We start from the raw sequence: 25266 nt of genomic DNA on the forward strand, positions 1-25266 counted from the left end.
TGACAGGTTTTAAGTAGATTGGGCGGCCAAAGCAGGCTTCTTAAGGTTGTGATGGTCAGAAATTAGTATTTTTTTTGGAATCATGAAATAGTACAAGAAAGCATTTAAATTATATTAAAGGCCTTTAGTTTTTAATACATTCTTAAGTAAACATTCAGGGTCTCCCTAGACTACCGTTGGCTACTTTAGGCCAGGTTCACAGAGGATACCTGTTCATCTGTGTGCCACGCTTTGATCATTGTCACAAGTAGACAGTAACTGCTTTTGATCATGTGAGAATAATTAAAGATTACGTTAAGACACCTGGTGCTATAATGAGCAGTACGGAGAGGGATTTGAATAAATGATAAATTAGTTAGCCAGATCATGTAAATTGTAGGAATAGAAATTCCCTAACCAACCAAATGTAATATTAAAATTAAATACATATTCAAGAGAGAGAATATTTACTTATTATTGCCATGCATATTACAAAGACTTCTCAAGTTGGGCACAGTTGAATTTTTAATTTAAAAACTGGTTTGAGGCCTAATGTAATAAATATATTTTGTATTTTTATTTTCACTTCCCTAGAAAATATTTCAAATGTACCTGATGTATTATCACAGTTTCAGGAACAAAAGCTGAGATTTGTGATATCTGTTATTGGAAACCTTTTGGATGATTCTCGTTGAAAAACTTCAGTAATTTTTTCTTTCCCATTTGAGTTCTCTGTCTTCATATTGTATAGTATTTCCTTGACCGGAACTGTCCATATTTAGAGATGAAGATTTGCCCCCACCTTCTGTCCTTTGCCTGTTACCACCATGTCATTCTCTCTCACCCCCGCCCCTTTGGTTTTCTTTACCCTGTCTCTAATAGCCTTTGTATTAGCTTTTCTCTTTTGGAGCTGGTCTGCTGGAGAATTGTTGCTTGGCAATGCTCACCGTCTGCAGTGGTAGTGGAGTTAAAGCAATCTCCACTCCTTTGTTATTTTCTCTTAAAAATATTTTACAATGGTCTCCTTTTTGCAAGGTTCTTTTGCCTTCATATATGAACAATTACTGTGCAAAACTTTAAAAATGGCTTCTCTCTCTCTGTTGTACCTCTGTATCTTCTTAATAAATGGTACAACTCTGAAAAATGTTCTTTCTCTTCAGGCTATTCTTTCTAGAGATACTTTCATTAAAATCAGTGTTCGAAGATCCTGCCTCAAAGTCTTTAACTCTGTATATGTGTATTTTGTACCTTTTTCTCTCTCCCAGACTTATTAGAAGCAAAATCAGGGTTGACTGATAGGAAATTTGCAGAGTCCATTTCCTTCTCAGCCAGGTAACTGACAGATAACAAATGTAACATGACATTTCAAGTGGATCTGTAAACTATAGTGTCCTAGTCAGCTCTGGCTGCCATAACATGTACCGTAGACTGGATGACTTAGACAACAGAAATGTATTTCTCAGAGTTCCGGAAGCTGGGAAGTCCAAGATCCTGGTGCTGGCAGATTTGGTTCCCGAGGAGAGCTCTCTTCCTGGCTTGCAGATGGCTGCCTCTCACTGTGTCCTCACATGGTCTTTCCTCTGTGGATGCGTGTTGGGAGGGTGCGTGTTCTCTTATTCTCTTCTCATAAGGCCACCAATCCTGTCGGATCAGGACTTTGCTCTTATGACCTCGTTCAACCTTAATTACTTCCTAAAAGCTCTATGTCCAAATACAGTCATATTGGGGGTTAGGGCTCGAACATAGGAATTTAGGGGGGACAAAATTCAGTCTTTAGTATTTGGTTGCTTTTTTTTTTCATTAAAAATGAACTTTTATATAGGTAGTCCTTGGCTCCAGAATACCAATTACAAATGTTTTAAGTGTATAAACACTGGCCTCCTACCAGCGCCTGGCTCTGTCACCCACCCGTGTCCCCACTCTCCCTAAGAGTGGAAACTTGACACACACAGCCTGGCCGGGACCTTTACTACCCTGCCCTGCACTAATGGAGGCATTATGGGAGCTGCCATCCTGCCCCAGCTGTCATGATAACCTTTGATGCTGCTGGGTTCCCCGCAATGCTCTGGGTTCTTCTGCTTCCAAGAGCTTCGACCTGCAGAATCCCTGACCCTACTGACCGCTGAGAATCTGCCAGGATTCTCAACATGTGACACTTGCTCGGCTGGTCCCCCCACTGCTTTCCCCTTAGTGAAGCAACCTTAGGAGTCTCCGAAACAGGTGAAGTGAGCACTGGGGACATTGACTTGAGCTCCAGAATATACTTTTCAATAGAAATGAAACTATAACTAGTAGTTAGATCTTGTTCATACTGTTGGTAAGCTTCGTTGTGGTGAAATGGGCTTTCCAGGGCTGCATTGAGAACCTTTCCACCATGTAACAGTGGAAAATGCTTTTGGGGTTCCAAATATTCATCAGTATGGGAGTAAATTTTTGAAATATAACCTGTTTGTAATCTATAGACTGCCAAGTTGAATTTCATCCCAATTATGAAGGCATTACAGGAGACTGTACTACTTTATTTTATTTTTAACATTTCTTTTTTCCATCCTGCAATGTAGCAGTAAAACCAGCCTCTCAGTTCAAGGACAAAGATAACCTCCAATCCTAAAACCCCAACAAGTTCGATTCTTTGCATCTGACATCCAGACCGTGTCCGTGGCATCTGTAATCATTGTGCAGAATCAATTTTGCATTCTTTTTTTTAACTTTAAAGTTATAACAAGTTGATTTTTCAGTGTTTCACAGTCTTCATGTTTATAATTTCTGAGTGTCCACTATTCCAGGCAGCAGGTGTACTATAGTCTGGGTAACTATTTTTGGGGCATTTTGAGTTAACATTAATGTAAATAAGGTTACAAAGAACACCTTTGTGCTTATAACCTCTTCGTTCCCTAGAATGGCTTCCCAAAGATGGATTTCCATAAATGATGAATTATGGGGAGTCTACAGTATTTATAGTATTTATGCATATTGGTTTCTAGATGTGTCATATCACATTTCCATCAACACTAGCAATATAACATTGAGCCTTACTTGTTATTTTACTTTTAAAAAAATCTCCAGAAAAATTTCTTTTACCATTTTAAGAAAAACCACTGATTAAGGCAGATGTTTTAAACTGATGAGAAAAGCGAGGAAGCCAGAGAATTTTGCCCATTTGAGTAATATGAAAGGACTCCGTCTCTCTCATCTTCAGTGGCTGTTTCATCAAGAAAAGTAGATTTTATGAGCTGTGTGTCTCTCCAGTCCCTTACCTAAGCAGCAAGTTGTACGTAGATGGGTAGAGAGACAGCGATCGATCTATCAGAGCTCAGCAATCTTTCACAAGACGCCACGCTGCTGAGCCTTGTCTTCTGATAATTATGGTTGTGGAGTCACCAGAAAACCAGGCTCTTCTTACATTTGTTCACTTCCCCTCATAGACGTGTGCTTAAGGAGAAGCAGCCAGCTGACTTCTTTATTTAGGGCGACCTGTCAGAGTGTTGGTATCATACACTATGAAGAGACGTAATATGCGGTGATTAAACATTCTTGTTAAATTTCCTCCTGGCATTTCTCTGTGTTAGTGCTTTGTCATCCATAAATATGATTTTCATGCCATTAAAACCTTCGTGTTTTAATGAAGCAATCAATAAAAGATATCTGGTAAGTTACAAGGATATGGCCTCTTTCTGGGACTGAGAGTCTAGGAAGATGTTCTTTAATTATTCAGAACTTTTGGAGCACATTGTTCACTTGCAACTCATTTAACTGTAATGTCACCCAGCCCTTATTTCCGTCCATTGCACAACCATGTCATGAACATTTCTTCCAAACACCTAGCTAACATCCAGCTGTACTGTGGCTCTGACAATCTGCTCATCTCCTGGAGTAGAAATCTGTCGAAGACAGAAAGGATGTGATTGTGGCCTGATTTGTTCTTAATGAAGCCATCTTAGCTTCTAGTGATCATCGCTTCCTTTCCCAAGTCCTTTTATTTATAATGATCATTTCGACAATTGTCCCTTAGCAGTGCATTTGAAATTCTGGAACTACATAGAATTAATGTATTCTTTAGTTTCACTGCCTGCGTATTTTCTGCATGGATTTTCAATTGCTTTGTCATGCTCTCTAAGTATTCTCCATGGATTTTTATATTGCAGGAAATTTACATATTCATTTAAAGAAGACTGTCATAGCTACCATATTGGTTCCTTCTTACAACTAATAGGGTTAACTCTCCATTTATCTTTGTCTTCTTTAAATTGCTAATTAGTGATAATTGATTATGGGAATTGATCAAGATACTTGTTAATCGCAATTAAAAAGTTTAATAGAATTAAAATAATGTTGGAATGATGATTTTTTTATAATGGTTATAATAGCTATAGAACTGTAAGGGTTTTCAACTTTGAAACTGTTCTTTTTTGTAAACTATGAAGTTCTGCTCTCTGGGATATGTATGCCTCACTCCCTGTCGATCTGGAGTGGAGCTCCCTGCACTCGCCCTTTGTAGGATGCCACTCAGAGGCAGCTTGGTTACACATGAAATGTGTTACATGATATCATATGCTTGATTACACAGGAAATGCTTGATAAGCCTTCTCATGTGATTTATTCAGTTAAAGCAAAAGTGGACACTGGAAGCTGAGAATGTCTAAGAGTCAAGGGTTGTGAGAGGAGGGATCAGCCTGAGTTTTAAATGTCTAAATTCCAGATACAGGGCCATTGGGATGACGTGTATATGTTTAGGCTTAGTTGTCTGTTGTGAAATAGTGGCAACTTTAAGACATTCTGTTTATGTTAGATTCCTTAGCACAACCGAGTAGGAGCTTACATTTATGGTTTCTTTTACCCAACCACAGGGTCCAGTGTTCATGGCAGCCTCTGAAGATGGGCAGCCGCATGTCCCTTGACTTGGCCTGGGTTTAACCTACCCCTGAAAGCCAAGCTCTCTCGCCTGGCCGTGATGGGGGCCTTTCTGGAACTCTGTCCCCTGCTCCAGAGGATGACTGTGCGGCTCTTGTGAATATGCCTCGCAGGCACACGTCTGCCTTTCCCTGCTGGCCAAGAAAGGTTCTTTGCCACTTGTCCTGGAGACAGCCTGACTCTCCTTGCTGGCTTCAGAGGGGTGTCCATTTCATGTTGACTTTCGGACCTTCTCAAAAGAAGAAAAATAAAATCATTTCTAATCTCACCTCCTAAGTAAAAGCGATCTTAGTGTATCTGCTACCAGTTACTTTTCAGTGCTCGTATAAATAAGAGTATTAATAAAGAATATAGGGTCAAGTTTTGAATGGCTTTTTTGATGTCTAGTAGTTATTATACGATTGATACTGTTATTTTGAGTTATAACGAAGTAAGTGGATAGTTTTCCACAGGTTAGTCCATCTCAGAATTCTCAGTTTGTCTTACTTATTCATAGTAGATATTCTTTTTGTGTTTTTTTCATTACTTCAGTAGGATTTTATTAAGAATTTTTGAGTATAACTTTCTTTTAAAATGTTCGTGTTTTGCTTGAGCTCAAGTAAAATGAGTTTGGAATATAACATTTTTTTTTTTAAAGAAAAGATTGTTTATCTGTTGAAAGTGTGGAAAAATTTCCCAGGCTTATTTATTTATATAGACTTGGGGGAGAGGAAAATTCCATAATTATTTTCTGACTTTTCCTTTTTTGGTCTCTTCGTATTTTCTGTCACAGATGGTAGACTTTTTTGTTGTTTAATTTTTACTCATTCTTTGTTTTTTATTCTCATGTCAGTTTCAAAATTCTTTAAAGACTTTTTGTGTGTTCTTTTTGCCTATATTGGTATAGGGGACAGTACATTTTCCTTCCACTGGGACTTTGGTAGAATGCTGTTTACTTATTTTACAGTCATGTGCCGCATAATGTTTCGGTTGGCGATGGACCGTGTATACAACAGAGGTCTTAGAAGATTAGTTCCATAGAGCCTGGTGTGCAGTAGGTTGTACCATCTAGGTTTGTGTAAGTACACTATGTGATGTTCACACAACAATGAAATTCCCTAATTGCACATTTCTCAGAACATATCCGCATCCTTAAGTGACACCTAACTGAATATTTATATTTTCAATGTTAAAAATATTATTAATGACTTCAAAATTTTTTTTTCTTCTTCCAACCAATGTCTTACTATAAAACAGGGTTATTTGAGCTTGCAAATGATTGGTTGGGTTTTGCTTTGTTCTTTATTTCTAATGTTATGCTTTATGATCTGAGAATGTATAGCATTCATATAACTTCTGTTATAGGTAAATTTTTGTGTTCCGACAAAATTGTTATTATTATTTCAAAACCTGGAGTATAATATAAGAAAATGTATGTTCTTTATTTGCCATTTCTTGGTGTCCAGATGTTGTTCCTGCCCTTATTTATTGTACTGAGTAGGTTTGTATTTCCTTAGCTAGTGGCTCGTTAGAGTGGATTATAGAATGTTGGGGCCTTCTGGATTTTGGCTGCTACCTAAGTGAGCCTCAGGTGCCCCATCTGGGAAACAGAGCCAGTGGCACCGACTTTTAAGGTGTGGGGAGGCTCAGGGTGATCCCACTAGTGAAGGGTCAAAACAGGGCCTGGCCTTCAGCCAAGAGCCTGCTTGGCCTTCTTCTCCGTTCTTGGGTCTCTGGTATTTCAGTCTCCCAGTAAAACTTTCTCTGCAGGTCCCGACCCCCTGTGGTGGTTGTGTAGGATTGTGGTAGTAAATGAAGTAATGTAAACCAGTGCTTAATGAATGGCACCTGTTATGAGGTGACAGTTCTTTGTGAAAAGATGGAGTGATTTGAATGAAAAATTCATGTTTCTCAACAGTTACAGAAATAGAAGCACTATGCTCTGTTGTCTCATTTCACACCATGGCTTGTCCTTTGAGCTGGAGAGTGGTCTGGAACTTACTCCTCAAGCCCGCTTCACTGTCAGCTTTTCTCTTTCGTGACATGCGCTGCAGGTTGTGTCTCGTTTTGTATCCGCCTGTTTTAATTGAGCAGTGTGTTCCTTGGGAACCTGTGCTTGCCTTGGGAGAGGAAGGCTTATCTTAGTTCCCCCTTGGGCTTTATTTGACCTTGCCCGGTAACATCTCCTGCCTGTGTCTCAGTCTCCCTTGAAGCTCTACGGTTTTAACTACTTTGAAAGGTGGCGCCTCTGCCTGTGCTCTGGGCATTTTTAGTTCTAAGGACCCAGACTTCAGTAAGGGCTTCTGGAGCATTGTTGTGGGGCCTTTCTCATTGCACAAGGTGAGAACGTGGGCCTTGGTGGGCCTTTCTTTCTCAGATGTTCTGTGGATGCTCTGGTCCACTGCGTGAATACTAAGAGAAAAATCCTTGCTCGTGGAAGTGAGAATGGTTTTAATAAGACATTTAAAAAATTCATAACTTAGAACCATATCAGGACAGTGCACCATACTCTTTATAGGTCTAATAATAATACAGTCAGCATTTTGATGACTTGGTGGCTTTTCCCCTGTGGCGTCCTTAGTAGCTTACCTGGGTGATTAGCCTAGAAGCTTGATTGGCACCTCTGTTTTAGAAAAGGGGTGGGGTTTGCAGGAGACTTTGTGATTGTATCTAAAATGACAGTCATAGGGTCACTGAATATTAGACAGGGTGACAACTTTAGAGATTATCTTGTCCAGGATGGCCCATGGCATGGTAGTGAAGACCCACACCTCTGGCACCAGCCTGCCTGCATTCTGGTCACCTTACCAGCTGAGTGAACATGGGCAAGTTGACAGTCTCTTTTGCCTTGGTTTCCTCATCTGTAAAAGGGGGTCAGTGATAGTATCCACCTAATGGTGGTTGTGAGGATTAAAGCAGTTAGTGTTGGGGCCGGCCCGGTGGCGGAGTGGTTAAATTCTCGCGCTCGGCTTCAGCGGCCAAGGGTTTCGCTGGTTCGAATCCTAGGCGCGGACATGCCACTGCTCATCAAGCCATGCCGAGGTGGTGTCCCACATGCCACAACTAGAAGGACCCACAACTAAAAATACACAATTATGTACTGGGGGGCTTTGGGGAGAAAAAGGAAAAAAAAATCTTTAAATCAGGTAGTGTTATAAAGCTGTATAGCCAGGCCTTCTCTGTCCTAGAAAGTGCGACATAAGTGTTGGTTAAATTAAAATTATAATAACTTATATTTTTTCCACCTTCTATGAATGAGAAGCCTAAAATCGAGGACAGATTAAGTTAATTTTACAGTACACTCAAAAATGTCAAAAATTAGGATTAGAACCAGGTGGACAGTCCGACAGCGTCTAAAGCCTTTTTCTTCCCTTTCAGCGATCCACACAAAAATATGATGTTCATCATCCTCATTTTTTTTTAATGGACAACGTTGTTTAATTAAATGCCTTATTTATTAACCAGGCTGACATTTAAACTTCTCATTTTTTCACAAGGAGGTTCACTTTTTTTTATTATGTACTTTTTTCCTTGACATTTCACTGTTTTAATGAATAATTAATTCTAGGGCAAGTGTTCTGGGATGCAATACCCTTTACATTTTTGCTGTATTTTATTGTGCCGTTTGGTGTGTGATAGTATAATTTATTTCTTGACTAATATTGAAACTGTGAGAGAATCTAACAGTCTCTTCTTTATTGGGTTAATAGAAATTGCTTTCCTTTTCCCACCTGGAGGGAAAGCCCTGTGATTTATGATTCATTGGATTTGGTAAGCTTTAGGAAATGCTTTTTTTTCCTTAAAGTTGTAAGAATTAATGCTGTTACTTCAGAACAGACGTCAGTAGGACGTTACACAGGATGTAGGACGTGTTTAAATTTTGGCATTTATTTCTTAACTATCATTTCCAGAGTGTTTGAAACGTCAAGAGAGAGTGATAGAGTGTATGTGAACTTTTTACTAAAAACTTCCTTATTTAATAATGAGACTGTTGGGATATCCTGACTTTATTTGGAAACAAACTTAACAATGCTTTGTAATTTATTAAAGAAAATACCTAGTGCCTTTTTTTTTTTTTTTTTTACATTCCAGAAACGTTTTTAGTGATTTATTAAGTCCTGTCATTTTCTCATGAAGTAGAGCAGGAGAGTTATTCATGTGACATCTGAAATAAGCTACATGACCTGTCAAGATGCAGGCTCGACTGGGCTGGAAGTGGGCAGCGGGGTGTCTGCTCCTGAGCCCCAGGGCTCGCCTCTCATCTCTAACCTCAGGTTGGGCCGGCTACCTTTGGAGGTAACGTCTACACTCTCCTGTTTCTGTAACCAAAAAGCGTCTCAGAGTAGCCTCAAACTGGAGGCACACACCATGTGCTTCACTAGGTGAATGGATAAACGAACTGTGGTATGTCCGACAGTGGAATATTATTCAGCAAGAAAAAGAAATGAGCTATCAAGCCATGAAAAAAACATGGAGGACTCTTAAATGCATGTGGCTTAGTGAAAGAAGCCTGTGTAAAAAGGCTACATACTGTATGATTCCAACCATATGACGTTCTGGAGAAGGCAAAACTCCAGAGACAGTAAAAAGATCAGTGGTTGTCAGAGAACAGGATGGGGAATGGGCAGGGGTGAGCAGACGGAGAACGGGAGATTTTTAGCAGTGAAATTGTTCTGTGTGCTATTGTAATGGTCGATACATGACATTATGCATTTTTCAAAACCCACAGAACTGTACAACACAAAGAGCAAACCCTAATGTAAACTACCGACTTGAGTTAATAATAATGTAGCAATCCTGGTCCATCACTTGTAACAAATGCACCACATTAAGGCAAGATGTTAATAATTGGGAAGCTCTGTGTGAGGAGAGAGAAGGTATTTAGGAACTCTCTGTATTTCCTGGAAACACGAAACTGCTCTAAAAAATACAGTCTATTAAAAAAAAGATTCGTATTGACTAATGTATTTGCTGTCTGCGTTACTAATTGTCAGTCTGGCTTCTGCCTCCATTTCTCAACTGACACTTTTTCTCTTCATACCAGTGACTGTCGATCATACCAGGTCTACTGAATAAACTTTTCTTAATCCTCGTTGTCCTGTTGCCCCAATAGCATTCAGCATTGTGGTTCAGCCTCTGCTTCTTGATGCTTTTACCTCTTTGGCTTCCTGCTATGATTTTAGAATGGATTTTCAGGTTCAATCTTTTATAAATAAGAGATTCATCCGTCAGGGAGAAGGTTGTCATAGATGCTTTCCAAATTCCCTTCAACTCCGAGAATCTGTGACTCCTTCAACGATTCTGCTTCCTTCTCCTGCCCGTGAATGTTGGCATGCGCTCCAGACTTCCATCTTGGTTCTTTCTTTCTATGCCCCTTCCAGCCTCTCCTTCTGAGATATCACCCACGGTCACGGCGTCACCTCTGATTTGTGTGTGGGTGACTTAGACTCTTTCCTGAACCTTAGGCCCCTCTGCTCAGCTTACTAGAGTAGAACTTTGGAGAAAGCATTCGAGAGGGGCTCGCTAGGGGCTGATGAACGGTGAGTGCTGGGGAAATCGAGGCAGTGACCTTGGGAATATTGCCAACATCCTACCTCCATGCCCTGCAGTCACCTTCAGTCTGCCACAACTTGGACCTCTCAGCACTTCCTTGTTCTGTCTCTCACTTGCATCTAAAAGTTCTGGATTTGCCCATAATTCCATTGTCTTCTCCCACATCTAATTTGTCACCAATTTCTGAACGTTCTTAATGTCAAAGTATTCCTCAAATATGCCTCCTTTATCTCTGTTCGCACTGTCACCACTGTCCTTTCTTGCCTAGGGTATTCCAGAGCTTTCCTACCTGGTCTTGCCCTAGTCCAGTCAACACCTCAGTGTCAAATATTGTCTTAAAATTGCAGAGTTTCACCTTGTCTGCAAAGCCACAGTGGCTCTTTTGGCTCCCTCAGATGAGCCTCCTGTGCCTTGGCCTGTTATTTCAGGCAGACAGGAATGGCTCCCCCTTCCCTTCTCATTCTCTTTTCACTATTTTTCTCACCTCTGTTAGTCTGTATCCACCCTGGCACAGCTCCTGGCCCATGGTGGACGCTTCCTTATCGAATGCAAGAAGGGCTCCAACAAGAATGCGTGTTGTGTCCACAGCATTCCACCTGCCCTTAGGGCTATTAGAAACTGTTAGCTTTTTCCTAAGGACCAGGTGACGTCCCCCCTTCTTCAATAAGCATCGTTCTCTGTTTCTGGAGCTTTTACAATTCACATCATACCTATTGCCAGCAGTAAACATGTTGCCTTCGACAATTATTTCTGAGTACCTGTTTTCTCTTGCCTGATAGATTATACATCCCATAAAGACAGACCATATGGTGCCATGTTACTGCTCTGTGTCCCAGATAGTGCTAAGTATAGTTGTTGAAATGTAATAGGTCCTTATAAATGCCTGTTAATGGTGATGATCTCCATTATTGTGACACTTGAATGATAGTATGCTTGAAACAGTATGTTATCTTGAAAGACGTTGAGTAAGCAAATCCAATGATATACTGCACCCACATTATGGGCAAGACAAGGGTTAGGTGCTTTCCATAAATATTTAGAGAGTCTGACCCATGTCAGTTGGAGACAAAGAGAGGGAAGACTTTCTTCAGTGAGTGGACGAGAATGATTTGTATTAAGGAAAGTGAGCTTGGCCGCAGCCTCTGTTGGCCCTGGCGTTACGGGGGAATTGTGGGGGTGGCCAGCTGGTTTCCTGTCTTCAGGAGGGCCACCTTTTTCCTTACATTTTATTTACTTACAGGTAGAGTGGAGGGGGAGCTAAAGTTGCATTTTGTGCTCTCAGAATCATCAAGAAATTGACATCCTTAAAATGTGAATAATTGGAGATTTCTTTCTGGTTTCCTGATTTTTTTCTGCTAGGGTAAAAGAGCCTTTTCTTCCCAATACCTTTTACTTCCGCTCCATTCTACACATTTTTCTCTTTGCCTGTTTATTGGAGGAAATACGCTCCAAATCCGTGACAATGCAGACGAAAGGAGTGTGTCTGAAATTGTTTTCATTTTTAACGATTTTTAAAAATTGTTTTTAGAACAAAGTTGAAATGTAAATTAAAATTTGATTGGAAAAGGAGTGCTGCTTTTTCATGCTATTGAAAAATTAGGCACCCACTATGTCTGGTCCATGTGTGAAATGTGGTAGAGACACGCGTTCCTGGGGAAGTTATGTAACCACCTGAGTGCTCAGTTGTGTCAGGGGGATTTACTCGTTCTGCTGATGCTCACTGGGACCCTCAGAAGCGTTTCTCAGGCCGGAGCCTGCATCAGAACCTCCTGGAAGGCTCGTTGACCCCAGATGCTGGGGCCACACCCAGCCTTTCTCTTTAGCCGGCCTGTGCTGTGATGGAGAGTTAGGGCTCCTAACAAGCTCCCAGGTTTCTAGTAGATGCTGCTGATTTGCAACCGCATTTTAAGAACCCCTGCAGTAGAAGGTTGGCTTTCTCTCCATGTTCTAGGCAAGGAACATGACGTCTAGAATGATCCGTGACTGCCCGAAGTTTTCACAGTCCCTGAGTGTGAGCCTAGGGCACTGTCTTGCACTAAGACGGGAGGAGCATGTCATACTCCCAGGTAGTGTAGACAGACCCCTGCCTGCTCCTCTGGGCTTGTAATCTAGTTGGCAGTACAGGGAGAGAGGAGCAAGGCGTGGAAAGCAAATGAAATATAAGCTAAATACAAGCTGAACCTCAGAGGGGGATAAAGGAAGATATTTTTTCCCTGGAAGAGTAGATGAGGGAAGGCTTCCTGGAGGCAGTGACGTTGGAGCTGGGTAAAGAAGGTGGTTTTTTAGGAGGAAGAAACAAAACAGCAAAGCACAGCACCAGGAAAGTACAGGCAGGCTGGACAGCAGAGTCCAGCTGGATTAGAAAACAGTTGATCTCCAAGGAGAGAAATTGGGGCAGATTGTTGAAATGCCTGCCTGGGAATTTTCACATTTAGCTTGGTTTTGATTACACCAAGTTTTTTGAGTTAGAGAAGGGATGTGGCTAAAACTGGACTTTTGAAAGAACCTATGAAATGAGAGAATTTCTCTTCTGCTCTGAGTTTTCCTTGAAGTACTTTTCAGAGATGTGTTGGGGGTATTTAAGATAGCCTATTGAATGTAACTTTTTTTTTTTTTACTAGGGTTAGAGAGTGAAGAAGTAGTCTTTCTTTAGTTTCCACATTTAGTTCTTTTTTCCCGACTTAGCTGGTGAGATGGGGCACCCCACTTGTAAACAGTTCATATCTTGGTTTCCTTTTTCCAAATGATCAGACAGCCCGAACGTCTCCCCCTGTTTGAACTGTCTGGCTGATGTAAAACAGCGGATCTGTAGCTGTTTCTTTTGCTCACAGACTTTTTTTGAAATAAGCAAATCTATCCGCACAGATAGCTGATTTTGAACTTTCTCAAAACCCCTTATCTAAGTCCCTGTGAAAAGCCAAACCTGTCTGGTTGTGTTCTGGAGGTGCTGCCAGGCCACCAGCCTTTCTGGGGTATCTCCCCCTCCCCGTCGCCTGGCCTGTGGCTCCCTGGGGACAGGAACACAAGGTGTCTTTGTCACCCGACAGTTTCCAGCTCCTCAGGGCAGAGCCAGGATGAAAGGAGCTGGTGGGGTGACACACCCCTCGCCCTTTGCTCTCCTGGGTGTCTGACATGGTTGATTTTTGTCCCCACAAAATGGCAAATATTTGCTCCTTCGCTTTCAAGATGGGGCACTTAGAACACAGCCTGCGGCTTCCTGCAAATCTAGTAGCTTCTATTTAAAACTAGAAGGAAGAACTCTTGCAAAAGTGCCTCTTCGTCAGTCTGTTTTGATAATTGTCGCCCTTCTTTACCGTGATTTCATCTCATTAGATTGCATGCTCTAAATGGGGCCAGGGTTGTCAGAAGGATTATGTCCTTTTAGTAGATGGAATTTTAAAAGTTGTCTAATTATTTCTGAATAGGTAATATGTGTCTATGGTACAAAATTTAAAAGGTCCAAAAATATACAGTGAGAAGCAGGTCTCGGTCCCTCTCACTCCTGTCCTGTCCTTAACCAGGCTGGTTGCCTCAGTGGAGCCAGCGCCCCTATCAATTACTTCTCTATCCTTCCAGAGAGGTTCAGTGTGTTCAAAAGAATATTTGTGTGTGTATGCATTTATTGAGATATCATTTGCATATCATAACTTTGACCTGTCATAAGTGTACAATTCAAAGGCTTTTAGTAAATTTGCTGTGTCTGTGACCATCACCACAATCTAGTTTCAGAACATTTCCTTCCCCTCAAAGAGATCTCCACCCCTCTGGCCCTTTGCTGTCAGTCCCAGCTCCTCTCTCCAGCCCCAGGCAACCACTTTTGGTCTCTATAGATTTGCCTTTTCTGGATATTGTACATAAATAGGATCATTTGCTACGTAGTCTTTTGCATCTGGCTTCTTTCACTTAGCAAAACGTTTTTGAGGTTCATCCCTGTTGTGTCATGTGTCAGCATTTCATTTCTTTTTGTTGATGAATAATAATTGCTTGTATGAATATACCGCATTTTGTTTATCCATTCATCAGTTGATGAGCATCTGGGTTACTTCCACATGCTGGCTCTTTTGTAGCTGTGAACATCTGCATCCATGCAGGTCTTTGGGTGGACATATGTTGTCATCTGCCTTGGGGGGGTACCTAGGGGTGGAGTGCCTGAGTCGCTGGGGGAACCTGGTTGCTGAGTTTATGCTAAATATATGATTCAGTTTCTAGGAAACTACCAAAATGTTCTGCAAGGTGTCTGCATCATTTTTTGTTCCCACCAGCCACCAGCAACGTATGAGAATTCGAGGGGCTGGCCCCGTGGCCGACTGGTTAAGTTCATGCGCTCCACTGCAGCGGCCCAGGGTTTCACTGGTTCGGATCCTGGGCACCAAGATGGCACCAATCATCAGGCCGCACTGAGGCAGCGTTGCACGTGCCACAACTAGAAGGACACACAACTAAAATGTGCAACTATGCACTGGGGGGATTTGAGGAGAAAAAGCATAAAGAAAACAAAAAAGAGAGCGAATTCCAATTTTTTCTCATTCTCTGTCCATTAACATGAGTGTGAAATATTATCTCATTGTGGCTGTAATTTGCGTCTCCTAATGACTGACGAGGTTGAACGTCTTTTCATGTGCTTCTTAACCATTTGTGTATCTTTGGAGATTTAAATTCTCTTTTATCAGTTTTAAAACACATTCTAGCAGTTAACTTACAGTACCTCTCACCATCTCTACTCCTTCCCCTACCAAGTTTTTAGTTATATTATTTCAGCATTCTAGGAGTTATAATATTCTGCAGCTATTACAATTATTTTAGTCTTCCTCTTACAGTATAAATGGATTTGAAGTTTCCCAGTAATTGTTTTTCATTGTTTTGCCACTTACTTTCACCTTTGGTTTTGCTGAAGTTTGTCCCTTTAGTAATTTCTCCCAGAAGGTCTTGGGTAACATTTTTCCAAGTTCTTGACTATTTAAAATGTTTGGCTATTATATTTGAATGAGAGTTTGGCTGAGTTTAAAGTTTTGATTCCTCTTTTTTTCTTTGAGGACATTTTGGACATTTAAGCATTGAATGTTGCTGTGGATGAGTCTGAACTTTTGTCTCCTCGTATTTTTTTTGAACTTTTTGCCTTGGTGCCCAAATAATTCCTTCGTAATTTTTGAAGGTCAGTGATGACACAGGAAACGTCTTGGTGTTCATCTTTTTATGTTAATTATTTCTGGGGTATGATATGTTCATTCATTATGGAGAACTAACGTTTATTTCTGGAGTGTTTGCCTGAATTTTACCTTAAAAATTATTTTTTGTTCCATTCTTTAATTTTTTTTAGGACACCAATTGTGGGTGTGTTGCATCTCCTCTGTTTGTCTTCCATGTCTATCATTTTTCTTTCTGGCTTAAGTCTTTTGCTTGCTTTTCTCAATCTTTCCCCTTAACCCTCATTTTCACCAGTGCCTGTTTCTCTTTAGCTACTTCCATTTTGGTGTTTGTTTTAGGATGTTTGGGCAACTGTAACAAAGTACCGTAAACAACAGAAATTTATTTCTCACAATTCTGGAGGCTGGGAAGTCTGAGGTCAAGGGCCGATGGGTTCGTGTCTGGTGATGGCCGCTTCCTGGTTTATGGATGACTGTTTTCTCACTGTGTCCTCACGTGGTGGAAGGGACGAGAGCTCTCTGGGGTCTCTTTTTTAAGGGCACTAATGCCATCACCTCCCAAAGTCCCCACCACTTAATAACATCACACTGGGGATTACCTTTCAACATATGAATTTGGGGGGGACACAAATATTCAGTCCATAGCAATGATGTTTCTATTCATTTTTCTGGGTTTTTTCCCCCTGCAGTCTGCCCTCATATTTTATTTCCTTCTTGTATTTTCCCGTAGCATCCCTGAACTCTTGTAAATCCTCTTATGTTGTTTATAGAATCAGTTATTTCTTTGTTTTGTTAACTTATGACAATATGTTGGGAAAATTTTGATCTATGGCGTGTAACTTTTCTTTGGAGGGTGTTTTTCATCTGTTGTTCATTTTCGTTTTCTCTGTCTTCTTGCAGCATCTTTGTGAAGGTCCTTTTTTTTTTGTTGTAAGGTGAGTTCTTTATGAACTAGCAGTTTGCAGGAGCCTCACATGACCCGGGAGACAGGGCTATGTCCCATGCTAATAGGAATTCTTGTGACCTGAGGTGGCGTGTGTGTGCATAATCCTTTCAACCTTTGTTTTCCTCGTGCTTGCTGAGACTGGAGTGTCCCCAGTGTGACCCTGTCTTGTTCACCTTGCCTCAGCAATACACTGCTTCCTACAAATCTGGCCTGTCTGTGTGGTTTCTCAGTCAGCTCCGCCTCTAGTGCTTCTTGAGATTTCCCACCACAATGCATCCAGGGAAGCTTCTCGTGCTAACCTGTGCATCTGTCCCCTTGTTCCCAGAAGGTTACTGCTGCGTTTGTTGCTAAGGACATTCTCCTTAGGGGAGCGTGGTTCTGCAGGCATGGACAGCATCATCCAGCCTTTTCTGTCTCCTCTGTTTGAGCTTCACTGCAGTTTGGCAACTCTTTCTCACGTGTTGTGGTTTGGAGTTGCAGATGGCTGCTAGTTTCTTCAGGGATGGAGTTTGCATTTTTGTGTGTGTACTCCTTATTGCTTTTCGGTAAATTCCAAGAGGAAATCTTTAAGCCAGGTTACTATGACAAGACAACTCTAGTATTTTATCTTTTCTCTGCCAGTTAAAAATTTTATCACTTTTTTTTGCTATAGTTGTTCTTTCCTTTTAACTAACTTTTCAAAGCAATCTAAAGGGTAAAGTATTTTCACGAACAGCTTTTTACTTTTAGAGCTGGAATGATCATGTTAGTAATAATGTATCACAAGGAAAGAAATATTAATTTGCTTTACTTTGACTATTTCTTAAGGAAATCAGAAGTCAGAGGAAGTTATGGAGGTAGAGTCAGCATGGACTAACATTTATAAACAGGAGACTTTTGGGTTTGTTAGACTTGTCACCTGGAAGGCTGGGTTTCGCTACTGGACTTGCCAATTTTGCTATCAAATATCAGTCGTGGCTCCCATTATGACTTGCCACCATTCCTCAGATATTCCCTGGACATTCTTGGGATGCTCAGCTCAAAACTCTTAGCTGAATTTCTATTTGAATTAAATAATACTTTCCATGTACAGCAACAGTAGGCATGCAGGTATGAAAACAAAGTGTGACCACTTTGTTGAAACATCCATAACCAGAAGTAGAAATAGTACAGGCGTGAGGTCATATGAAGACTAAAGAAAAAGAAAGTTAAAGTACCAAATATCTGTTAATCATTAACTCAACTGAATTTCTAAATGCCAACGTGCTAAAAATGATAATATCTATTCACCTGGGAATCTCAGGCCAGAGGGAGAGAAAGGGTCCAGTTTAGAGAATGAGGGGCCTTGCTCTTTGTTTCAGTAGGACAAGCAGAAAATGTATTTGTGGGGAGGGGCCCTGACACCTTTGAGGTGGGGTGACACGGGGAAGTTGGCCCCTTCCTCCTTGCCATCAGCTCCCTGGATGGGCATCAGAGTCATAGGCAGACCCACGTCTCCGTGACTCAGAGCAGCAGGATGCAGAGTGGCCAGGCCCAGCATCAGTGAGCAGGGCAGGGCCTGTCCCTTCCGACACAGCACAGGGCAGAGGAGGCGGGCTTAGAGGCGGGCAGCAGAGGATGCGTTGAGAGGCAGGGAAGGATCAACACCAAAGTAGGATAAGTGCAAAAAGGAGGCTGGGAAGGGGGAAGGCAAAGTGAACTGATGTCATGGTTTTCTCTGGAGGTTGCGTTTATTTTTAACCATGAGACAGTGAATACAAAACACATAGGAAAGCAGTTTTGCCTGGTTTGTGAAGATTATTTTAAACACTACTGATTTCGTCATTAATTAGATGTATACCACCCACATTTGATTCATTGAACAAATATAGATGATCTGTTTTCCACTTTCCTGTACGGTACTGTGCTAGGCATTTAGATGAACAAGACTGGTAGATGAATTAAGGAAAGCATAGATCACACAATCAAGCAGATTAGAATTAGGTTCTTAAAAAAAGCTTATTTAGGACAGAAATTAGAAAGGTACCTATATAACAGACCTGTGAAATCATAGATGGGCATTCGAAAAAGAAGGAGCCATTCTCAGAAAGGCTGGTCCTTAACTAGCATTGTCTTGTCACAGAACCCCAATCCTGAAGTATTGCATAGCAACAAATCATAATCGTAATCTCTAACAGGCTTTGGTGGAAAGTTGGTGGGGAAGTGAGTGTGGGAGAGAGAAGCAGTAAATGGTGTTTCCTAGGAGGTGACCAGACATTTTCCTGCATGGTCAAAGCACACATCATTTTTTCAGTCCTTGGTGGTTTGAGTCAATGACCCACGTTGTTGAGGTGACTTCATAGTTTCTGATCTGCTGACCTTAGGGCCAGCTCTCGATGTCACAGTGAGAATGTTAGAGGTTTCACTGAGAGGAAGGGATGGGTTTCCATATGGAATTTAGTGGGAAACTTTGGGGAATCAACTCTTTAGGAGAAGGATGAGCATGAGTTGGGCATGAAGAACCTACAAAATAAGATTTGCAAACTGGATGGTTTTCCTGAAGAAAAGAGCTGAAGGGTGACTTGTTATCCAATGTGTAAGACACAGCACTTAGCTCCTTTCTTCAAACTGTAGATGACCCCTTAGTGCCTGTTCCATGGCTTTCCTTGTCACTAAGTGTCCCCTGGGTCATTCTTTTTATTCCTCTTTCCCATCTTCTCCATTAACCCTTGTATTAGTTTGCTAGACTTGGCACAACAAAGTACCATAGATGAGGGGCCTTAAACAACAGAAATGTATTTTCTCACAGTTCTGGAGGCTGGAGGTCCCAGTCAAGGTGTTGGCAGGTTGGTTTCTCCTGAGGCCTCTCTCTTTGACTTGCCGATGGCTGGCTGCCTTCTGGCTGTGTCCTCACGTGGTCTTCTCTCTGTGCTTGTGCATCCCTGGTGTCTCTGTGTCCAAATTTCTTCCTCTTATAAGGACAGCAGTCATATTGGATTATAACCCATTTTAAATGGCTTCATTTTAACTTTATCCCCTCTTTCAAGACCCTTTCTCCAAATACAGTCACATTCTGATCTACTGGGGGTTACGGCTTCAATGTAAGAATTTGGGAGGGGGACACAGTTCAGCCTGTAACAACCCTCATGACTTGGCATTTTTGTTCTTTTTGCTTTTTTGGTTCCACATCTCCCCCCTTCTTTCACTCTCCTCATGGCTTTCACTTGCACAGTGAGATGGACTCTGAACCCATAGCCCACATCCAGCTCCACCTCCCCGACAGCCTACTGACTGTTCTTTTATAACCCTACACGGTGTCCCTGATCAAACTCACACCTTCCCCTCCTACTTCCTCTCCTCTATCCTGATTTAAAACTTTCCAATCATTGTTACAGTTTTACCTCCTCTCAGTAGCTAACCATTTACAACATTGGGTTAATTTTTCCATAAACGGGGGTTTTTAGCATCGCCTTTTCATTTCCATCACCACTGTCCAAGTTATCCCCTCAAGCACAAATTGTTGCAATAGCTTAGTAACTGGAGCCCCCCAGCCCCTGCCATCCAGTCTCCCTTTTGCCAGTCCATTGTATATATCATCCTCAGACTCATTTTTCTTAAATTCTACTTTTGTTGTGTCATTATTCTTACCCCAGTGGCTCCCTGCTGCTACAGGGCAAAGACCACATTTCTCAGCTAGGCATTTGAGATCCTTTATAGTCTGATTCCAGCCATTTTCCAAATGCATCTTTAGCTCTTCAGCATTAATTCTCACTCATCTTCCTATATGCCATCTCTTTTCTGTCCCATGGCTTTGTTGGTGCTCTTCCATTTCCCCGGTATGCCCTCTCTGTGTATTTCTGTCTCCTTCCAAGTATTACCCAACCTTTGAGACTACATTGAGTTCAATTCCTACCTTCTCCATGGTGGAAGCCCTCCGACCCCCGCTTTTTCTTAAACCACATCACCTCACTGAAGTCTCATTCCTTTGTGCTCTTGTGACACTTAATAGACAGCCATGGTATAAATGTACTGGCTGATTGGTCCAGTCGTCAAGCAGCCATTATTGAATTCCACTCTCTGCCTGGCATCGTGCCTAGGTAGTGCTGAGATCCAAAGAATATTCAAGGTCTGGTTCCTGCTTTGGGGTGATCATGAGGTCATGGGGGAAATAATCAGGCAGATTCAGATGGGATTCATCCCCGTGCTGAGGCTTGACGGGATCATGAACACAGAGAGGGCAGCAGCACTGAGCTCTGCCCAGGTATCGGGGATGTGACATTTGAACTGAGTTTTAAAGCACTGGTAGAAGTTTCCAGATGGAGGAGTACAGAGCTTTTGGCCAGAGGGAGACACACATGTCAAGACCTGGAGCAAGACAGAGGCAGTAGGAGGAGAGTGAGAAGTGGGAAGTCTCATGGGAGAAGAGTGCACTGTTTGTAGAGGAGAGAGGATTGTGTTTTGTTTTTAGAAAAATAACTTTCTCGATGCTGTGATATGTAGAATTGTTTCTTGGGAAAGGGTGAACAGTTAGAGGGGAGTGGCAGGAAAGAAATGAATTCGGAGGTAATTGTAATAGAAACAAGCAGAAGAAATCAAGAGAAAAGACCCTCCTTATGTCGCCTGTGTTTTGTCTGAGTGTATGTTTAGTTTCCTCAACCAGATTACAAACTCGGGAGGCACAATGTGTGTTTTCTTTCTTTATCTTTATAATACCCACATTCCTTAGTGTGTTGGTGTGTCCATCAGAGCTAATTAATGGATGCTAATGATATGGCTGAGGCACTGTTTATGTTCTTCCCAGTAGACTCAAAATGTGTAAGAAGTAGTGGCTGGCTCGTCGTAGACACTGAATAATATGTTGAACACATCCGAATCTATAGCATATATAATTAAGAGTTGACTGTAAAAGTAGAAAAGAATAAAATATGTAAAAATGTGCAAAGGAATAAAATATGCACAAATATTTGCATGGCTTGAGTGGTTAAAGGTGGCGCTGTTAGCGAATGAACTGGAGCCTCACCACGTGTGATTCCCATGCAGGCGATGGACCGCCTCCCCTGGTGTGGTCTGGGAAATTCCCACGATACAGAGTAGAAGACAAATGTTACTTTGATGGTTTAAATGCATCTCCTCTTCTGATGTATTTTTCTTTCTCATTGCTTCCTGTAGATATTATATAATCTGCTTTCATCATGGGAGAAATAGAGCAGAGGCCAACTCCAGGATCGCGACTGGGGGCCCCGGAGAATTCGGGGATCAGTACCTTGGAACATGGACAGAAGCCACCCCCAACACCTTCAGGAAAACTCATGTCCATCAAAATCCAGATGCTGGATGACACCCAGGAGGCGTTTGAAGTTCCAGTAAGTTGGGGGTATATGTGTGAACTCAAGTGTGTGAGCAGCCTTGGGCATGGGGAGATTCGTCTCATTCCTGTGTTGCAGTGGCATGAGGTGGCAGGAAGAGGTGTGGTACTCTACCCCTCCCTCCCACCCTCACCACGCTTCTCTGAGCCGATCTGGTTCTGAGCTGTCCGATTTTTATATTTATGCATGAACTGCCTGTGTAGTGATATCAGCAGTCATATCACTTGAATTTTACTGTGACTTTCCATATACAGATATGTGTATGTATGTACATGCACATGTATGTATTGTATATGTATATTTGAATTGGAGGGAACTATGGTCTTGTGGATGGATCTCAGTTTCGTTGGCTTATCACAGGCACTTCCTCTCACATTGATGTGTGCATGCGTGTGTGAGCACCACTGCTCTAGATTACCGGCGAGAAGAATCCTGAGAAAACCATCGAAGAGTCGTCTGGGTGTTCTCATGTCAGGAGAGAAGTTGATGACTGTGTCTATGGGTGAAGAATGGGGGTACGGAAAACCCTGATCAGTCCCACAGTGTGGCAGCCCTCGAGTTGAAGAGGCCCACCCTCCCGGGGGCGAGGGGACGAAAAAGGGGTGTCTGGGAGCCGGGCAGAGAAGAAGGAACCAGCAGCCATGGGCTCTTCCATTACTTGGAGCCCCTCACCCGCATGCTTCTGCTGTTTTCCTCGGAGCCCCTGCCTCACTGACCACTGCCTTCCCTCATCCTTCTCGCCAGCCAACCTCCTCCTCACACACAACTGCTAGAGGTGAGGGTCTGCCACCAGTTCTGTGCAGTTGGAGGGTTTCTTGTTCCCAAGGCAGGGAGGGTCCTGGGGGCATGTGTCCAGCTCTCTAGAACTCACTGCCCTTTCCTCAAGAGTCCTTATCCCTTACATTGATTAGGGTCCGTGGAAGTCTTAGGACCCCCTGGATTCAGTTTTCTGTGTTCTGTCTTGGCTACTAAACATCACATCGAACGTTGTTTGTCTGGGAAGGAAATAGCTCTTGAGTTCCAAACAACCAACTTATAAACAAACTTTGGGAAACAACGTGTTTTTTAAAGTGGAGACAATCTGTCTGTTATTCCTGTTGGCTAGAGTGACTAAATTTTAATAGTCGGCATTAACGTCCACAACCCATCATTTAATCATTTATGTGGTATGATTCACTAAATTATGTTCATTTCAAAGAATATTGTTCAGAGAGTGTGAATTACCATTAAATGTCTCAGGGAAAGATAAACCTCAGAAATAGCTATGTTGAAAACCGCCAATTTATTGGACATTGCAAACAACCTTTGTATCTTTCTAATTTTCTCGTTGTGGAATGCATATCTTTCAAGGACTTGGGAACTTCTTTGTGCTCTGCTGGATAAAGCCATCGCTAATCTTCTGAAATTGTAAAAATAAATTGAGGTGCGCACCTGCCAGCCGTTAGAGTGAGGCCTCCTGGATCAAGTGCGCCCCCACCCCTCCCCCCAATTTTTCTCTTCATTGCCAGACTGGTTTGGTGAGGTATTTAGTTCCGGTGTTTCCTGCTTGGTACTGTTAAGGACTTCTGAGCCCAAGTTTCTAGGAGCACATCCTATTAGTGGTGTTCCCCTATGTGGTTTGGACCCAGGAGCTGTTGAATGCTGCTGTGTGTGCCCGAACTCCAGGGCGTACTGTACTGTATTCAACTACGGTTCTTCCGTTTCCCTAGACCAAAGACTGTCAAGGCTCTGTTCCTAGCTACTCTTTCATTAGGAACTGTACAGAAACTCCCTGCCAAAAAACTAAGAATAGAAGTGTGTATTCATCTTTAAAAATTATTTTACTTGGTAACTTCTGATGGCTGTGCTGTACATTTGTAATTCTTCTGTCTGGAAGGAACCTGTCTTATTCTTCCACCCACCCCTGACCCCCAACTCCTATGCACCCTTAAAGGCCCTATCAGTGTTACCCAGACACTAACCCCTTGCGGCAGTGGCTGGAGCTTTTTCTTCCTTCCTTCAGACATCTTTGCTCATACACCTATGAGGATGGAGCCAGACTGCCTGTGTTCAATTCCCAGCTCCTCTTACTGACTCACTGATCCCTTGAACAAGACACTCAACCCTCTCTGTATCTCAGCTTTCTCCCCTGTAACACGAGGCTGGTAGTAAACCCTACCTCATTTTATGAGAATGAGAAAGAGATGATACAAAGTGTTTGGAATGGCCCTTGGCACATGCTGAGAGCTGCGAACAAGTAGGATTAGTGGTGTTCATGTAGTGGATTTGCCACTTTGCTGCTGGCTTTGCGGGGCAGGGACCTGGCCTTATGGTCTCAGCCCCAGCACCTAGCACGGTGCCTGGCATGGAGTAGTTGCTCATTAAATGCTTGCTGTCTGAACATTAGCATGAGCTGATTTGACAAGTAGAATTAATATCATTGTTAGTTTTTCACATGCCTCATCCATTCATATTTTATTTTTATTTTTCTAAGTTTGGTCAGAATGTCCCTTCTCAGCCAGTGGGCAACAGATGTTTTCCATAACTGCCTGTAGAAAGGCAGAAATCAGCATTTTTATCGACTAAGCTGATTCTAAATTGCTACCTTGTGCTCTTGAAGAACAGAAACAGCCAGGCCTTCGCGCAGCTGGAAGGCATCAGGCTGGCCCTGGTGAGTCAGTCTGTGCTCAGGGTTGGAGCGAGGTGACACAGGACTGCAGGACACCCAGCTCCCCACAACTGCTTTTCAAACCTTGCTCCAGAATGCTTTGCTGTGAATTCCTCCAGGCTGAGTGTATGACCTTGGAAGTGTCCCCTTGCCCACAGTGATCCGCCCTTTGCCTGGATGTCCCGAGAGAATGCATTCCTGTTGCTCACTCAACATTTGCCACACAGATGAGCAGGGCGTTTGGCCAGAAGTCATTACAGTTTCCTTTTGGGAACATTCTTCTCTGATCCATGTCTGTCTGTCCTTGGGGATTGAATTTCCTGGGCCTTTTCTTATTGCTTTTGTTTTAGAGAATGGATGCAGGCAAAGTCGTCATTTTAAATGCAAATTCCCTAAACGTTTCCTGGCACGGATAACCAATCCATACTCTCCATGGTTGTCTCCATCGTTATTTATAGCCTGAAAAAAATTATTAAGGAATTTACCCTTTGGAAAGGCCCCAGCACTGAGCGTCAGACTTTTCTACTCTGTAGCTGGTTCCACCCCCACTCTTACTCTTGAACTGGGACAGTTTTTTTAGGTATTTCCTCTGCAGAGTTGAAAGTTCAAAAACAATATTTATAGTAAGTTCGTACACGGCATTTTTATCATCTTTATGTGGAAAATGCTGTGCAAATAAGCTGCACCCTGTGGCTTATGACAGGTGCAGCCTTCTCTTCCAACCAGAGGTTATGAAACAAAATGGCTCCTGCAGATCTGCCAGGGTTAGTGACTGTCTCCCAT

At 42.2% G+C, this 25266-nt stretch overlaps 1 protein-coding gene across 6 annotated transcripts in view; it reads left to right on the forward strand.

Moving 5' to 3' along the window:
• Positions 1-25266, forward strand: part of FARP1 (FERM, ARH/RhoGEF and pleckstrin domain protein 1) — a 288033-nt gene that overhangs the window by 35193 nt on the left and 227574 nt on the right. For all 6 annotated transcript variants that reach the window (XM_070239941.1, XM_070239944.1, XM_023621750.2 and 3 more), the window contains one exon: positions 21640-21833. In XM_070239941.1, coding sequence (XP_070096042.1) covers positions 21663-21833 — 171 coding nt within the window. In that variant the 5' untranslated portion in view covers positions 21640-21662. The remainder of the gene's footprint in view (positions 1-21639; positions 21834-25266) is intronic.

This window comes from Equus caballus, chromosome 17 (assembly GCF_041296265.1).
Source record: "Equus caballus isolate H_3958 breed thoroughbred chromosome 17, TB-T2T, whole genome shotgun sequence".
Lineage (NCBI taxonomy): Eukaryota > Metazoa > Chordata > Mammalia > Perissodactyla > Equidae > Equus > Equus caballus.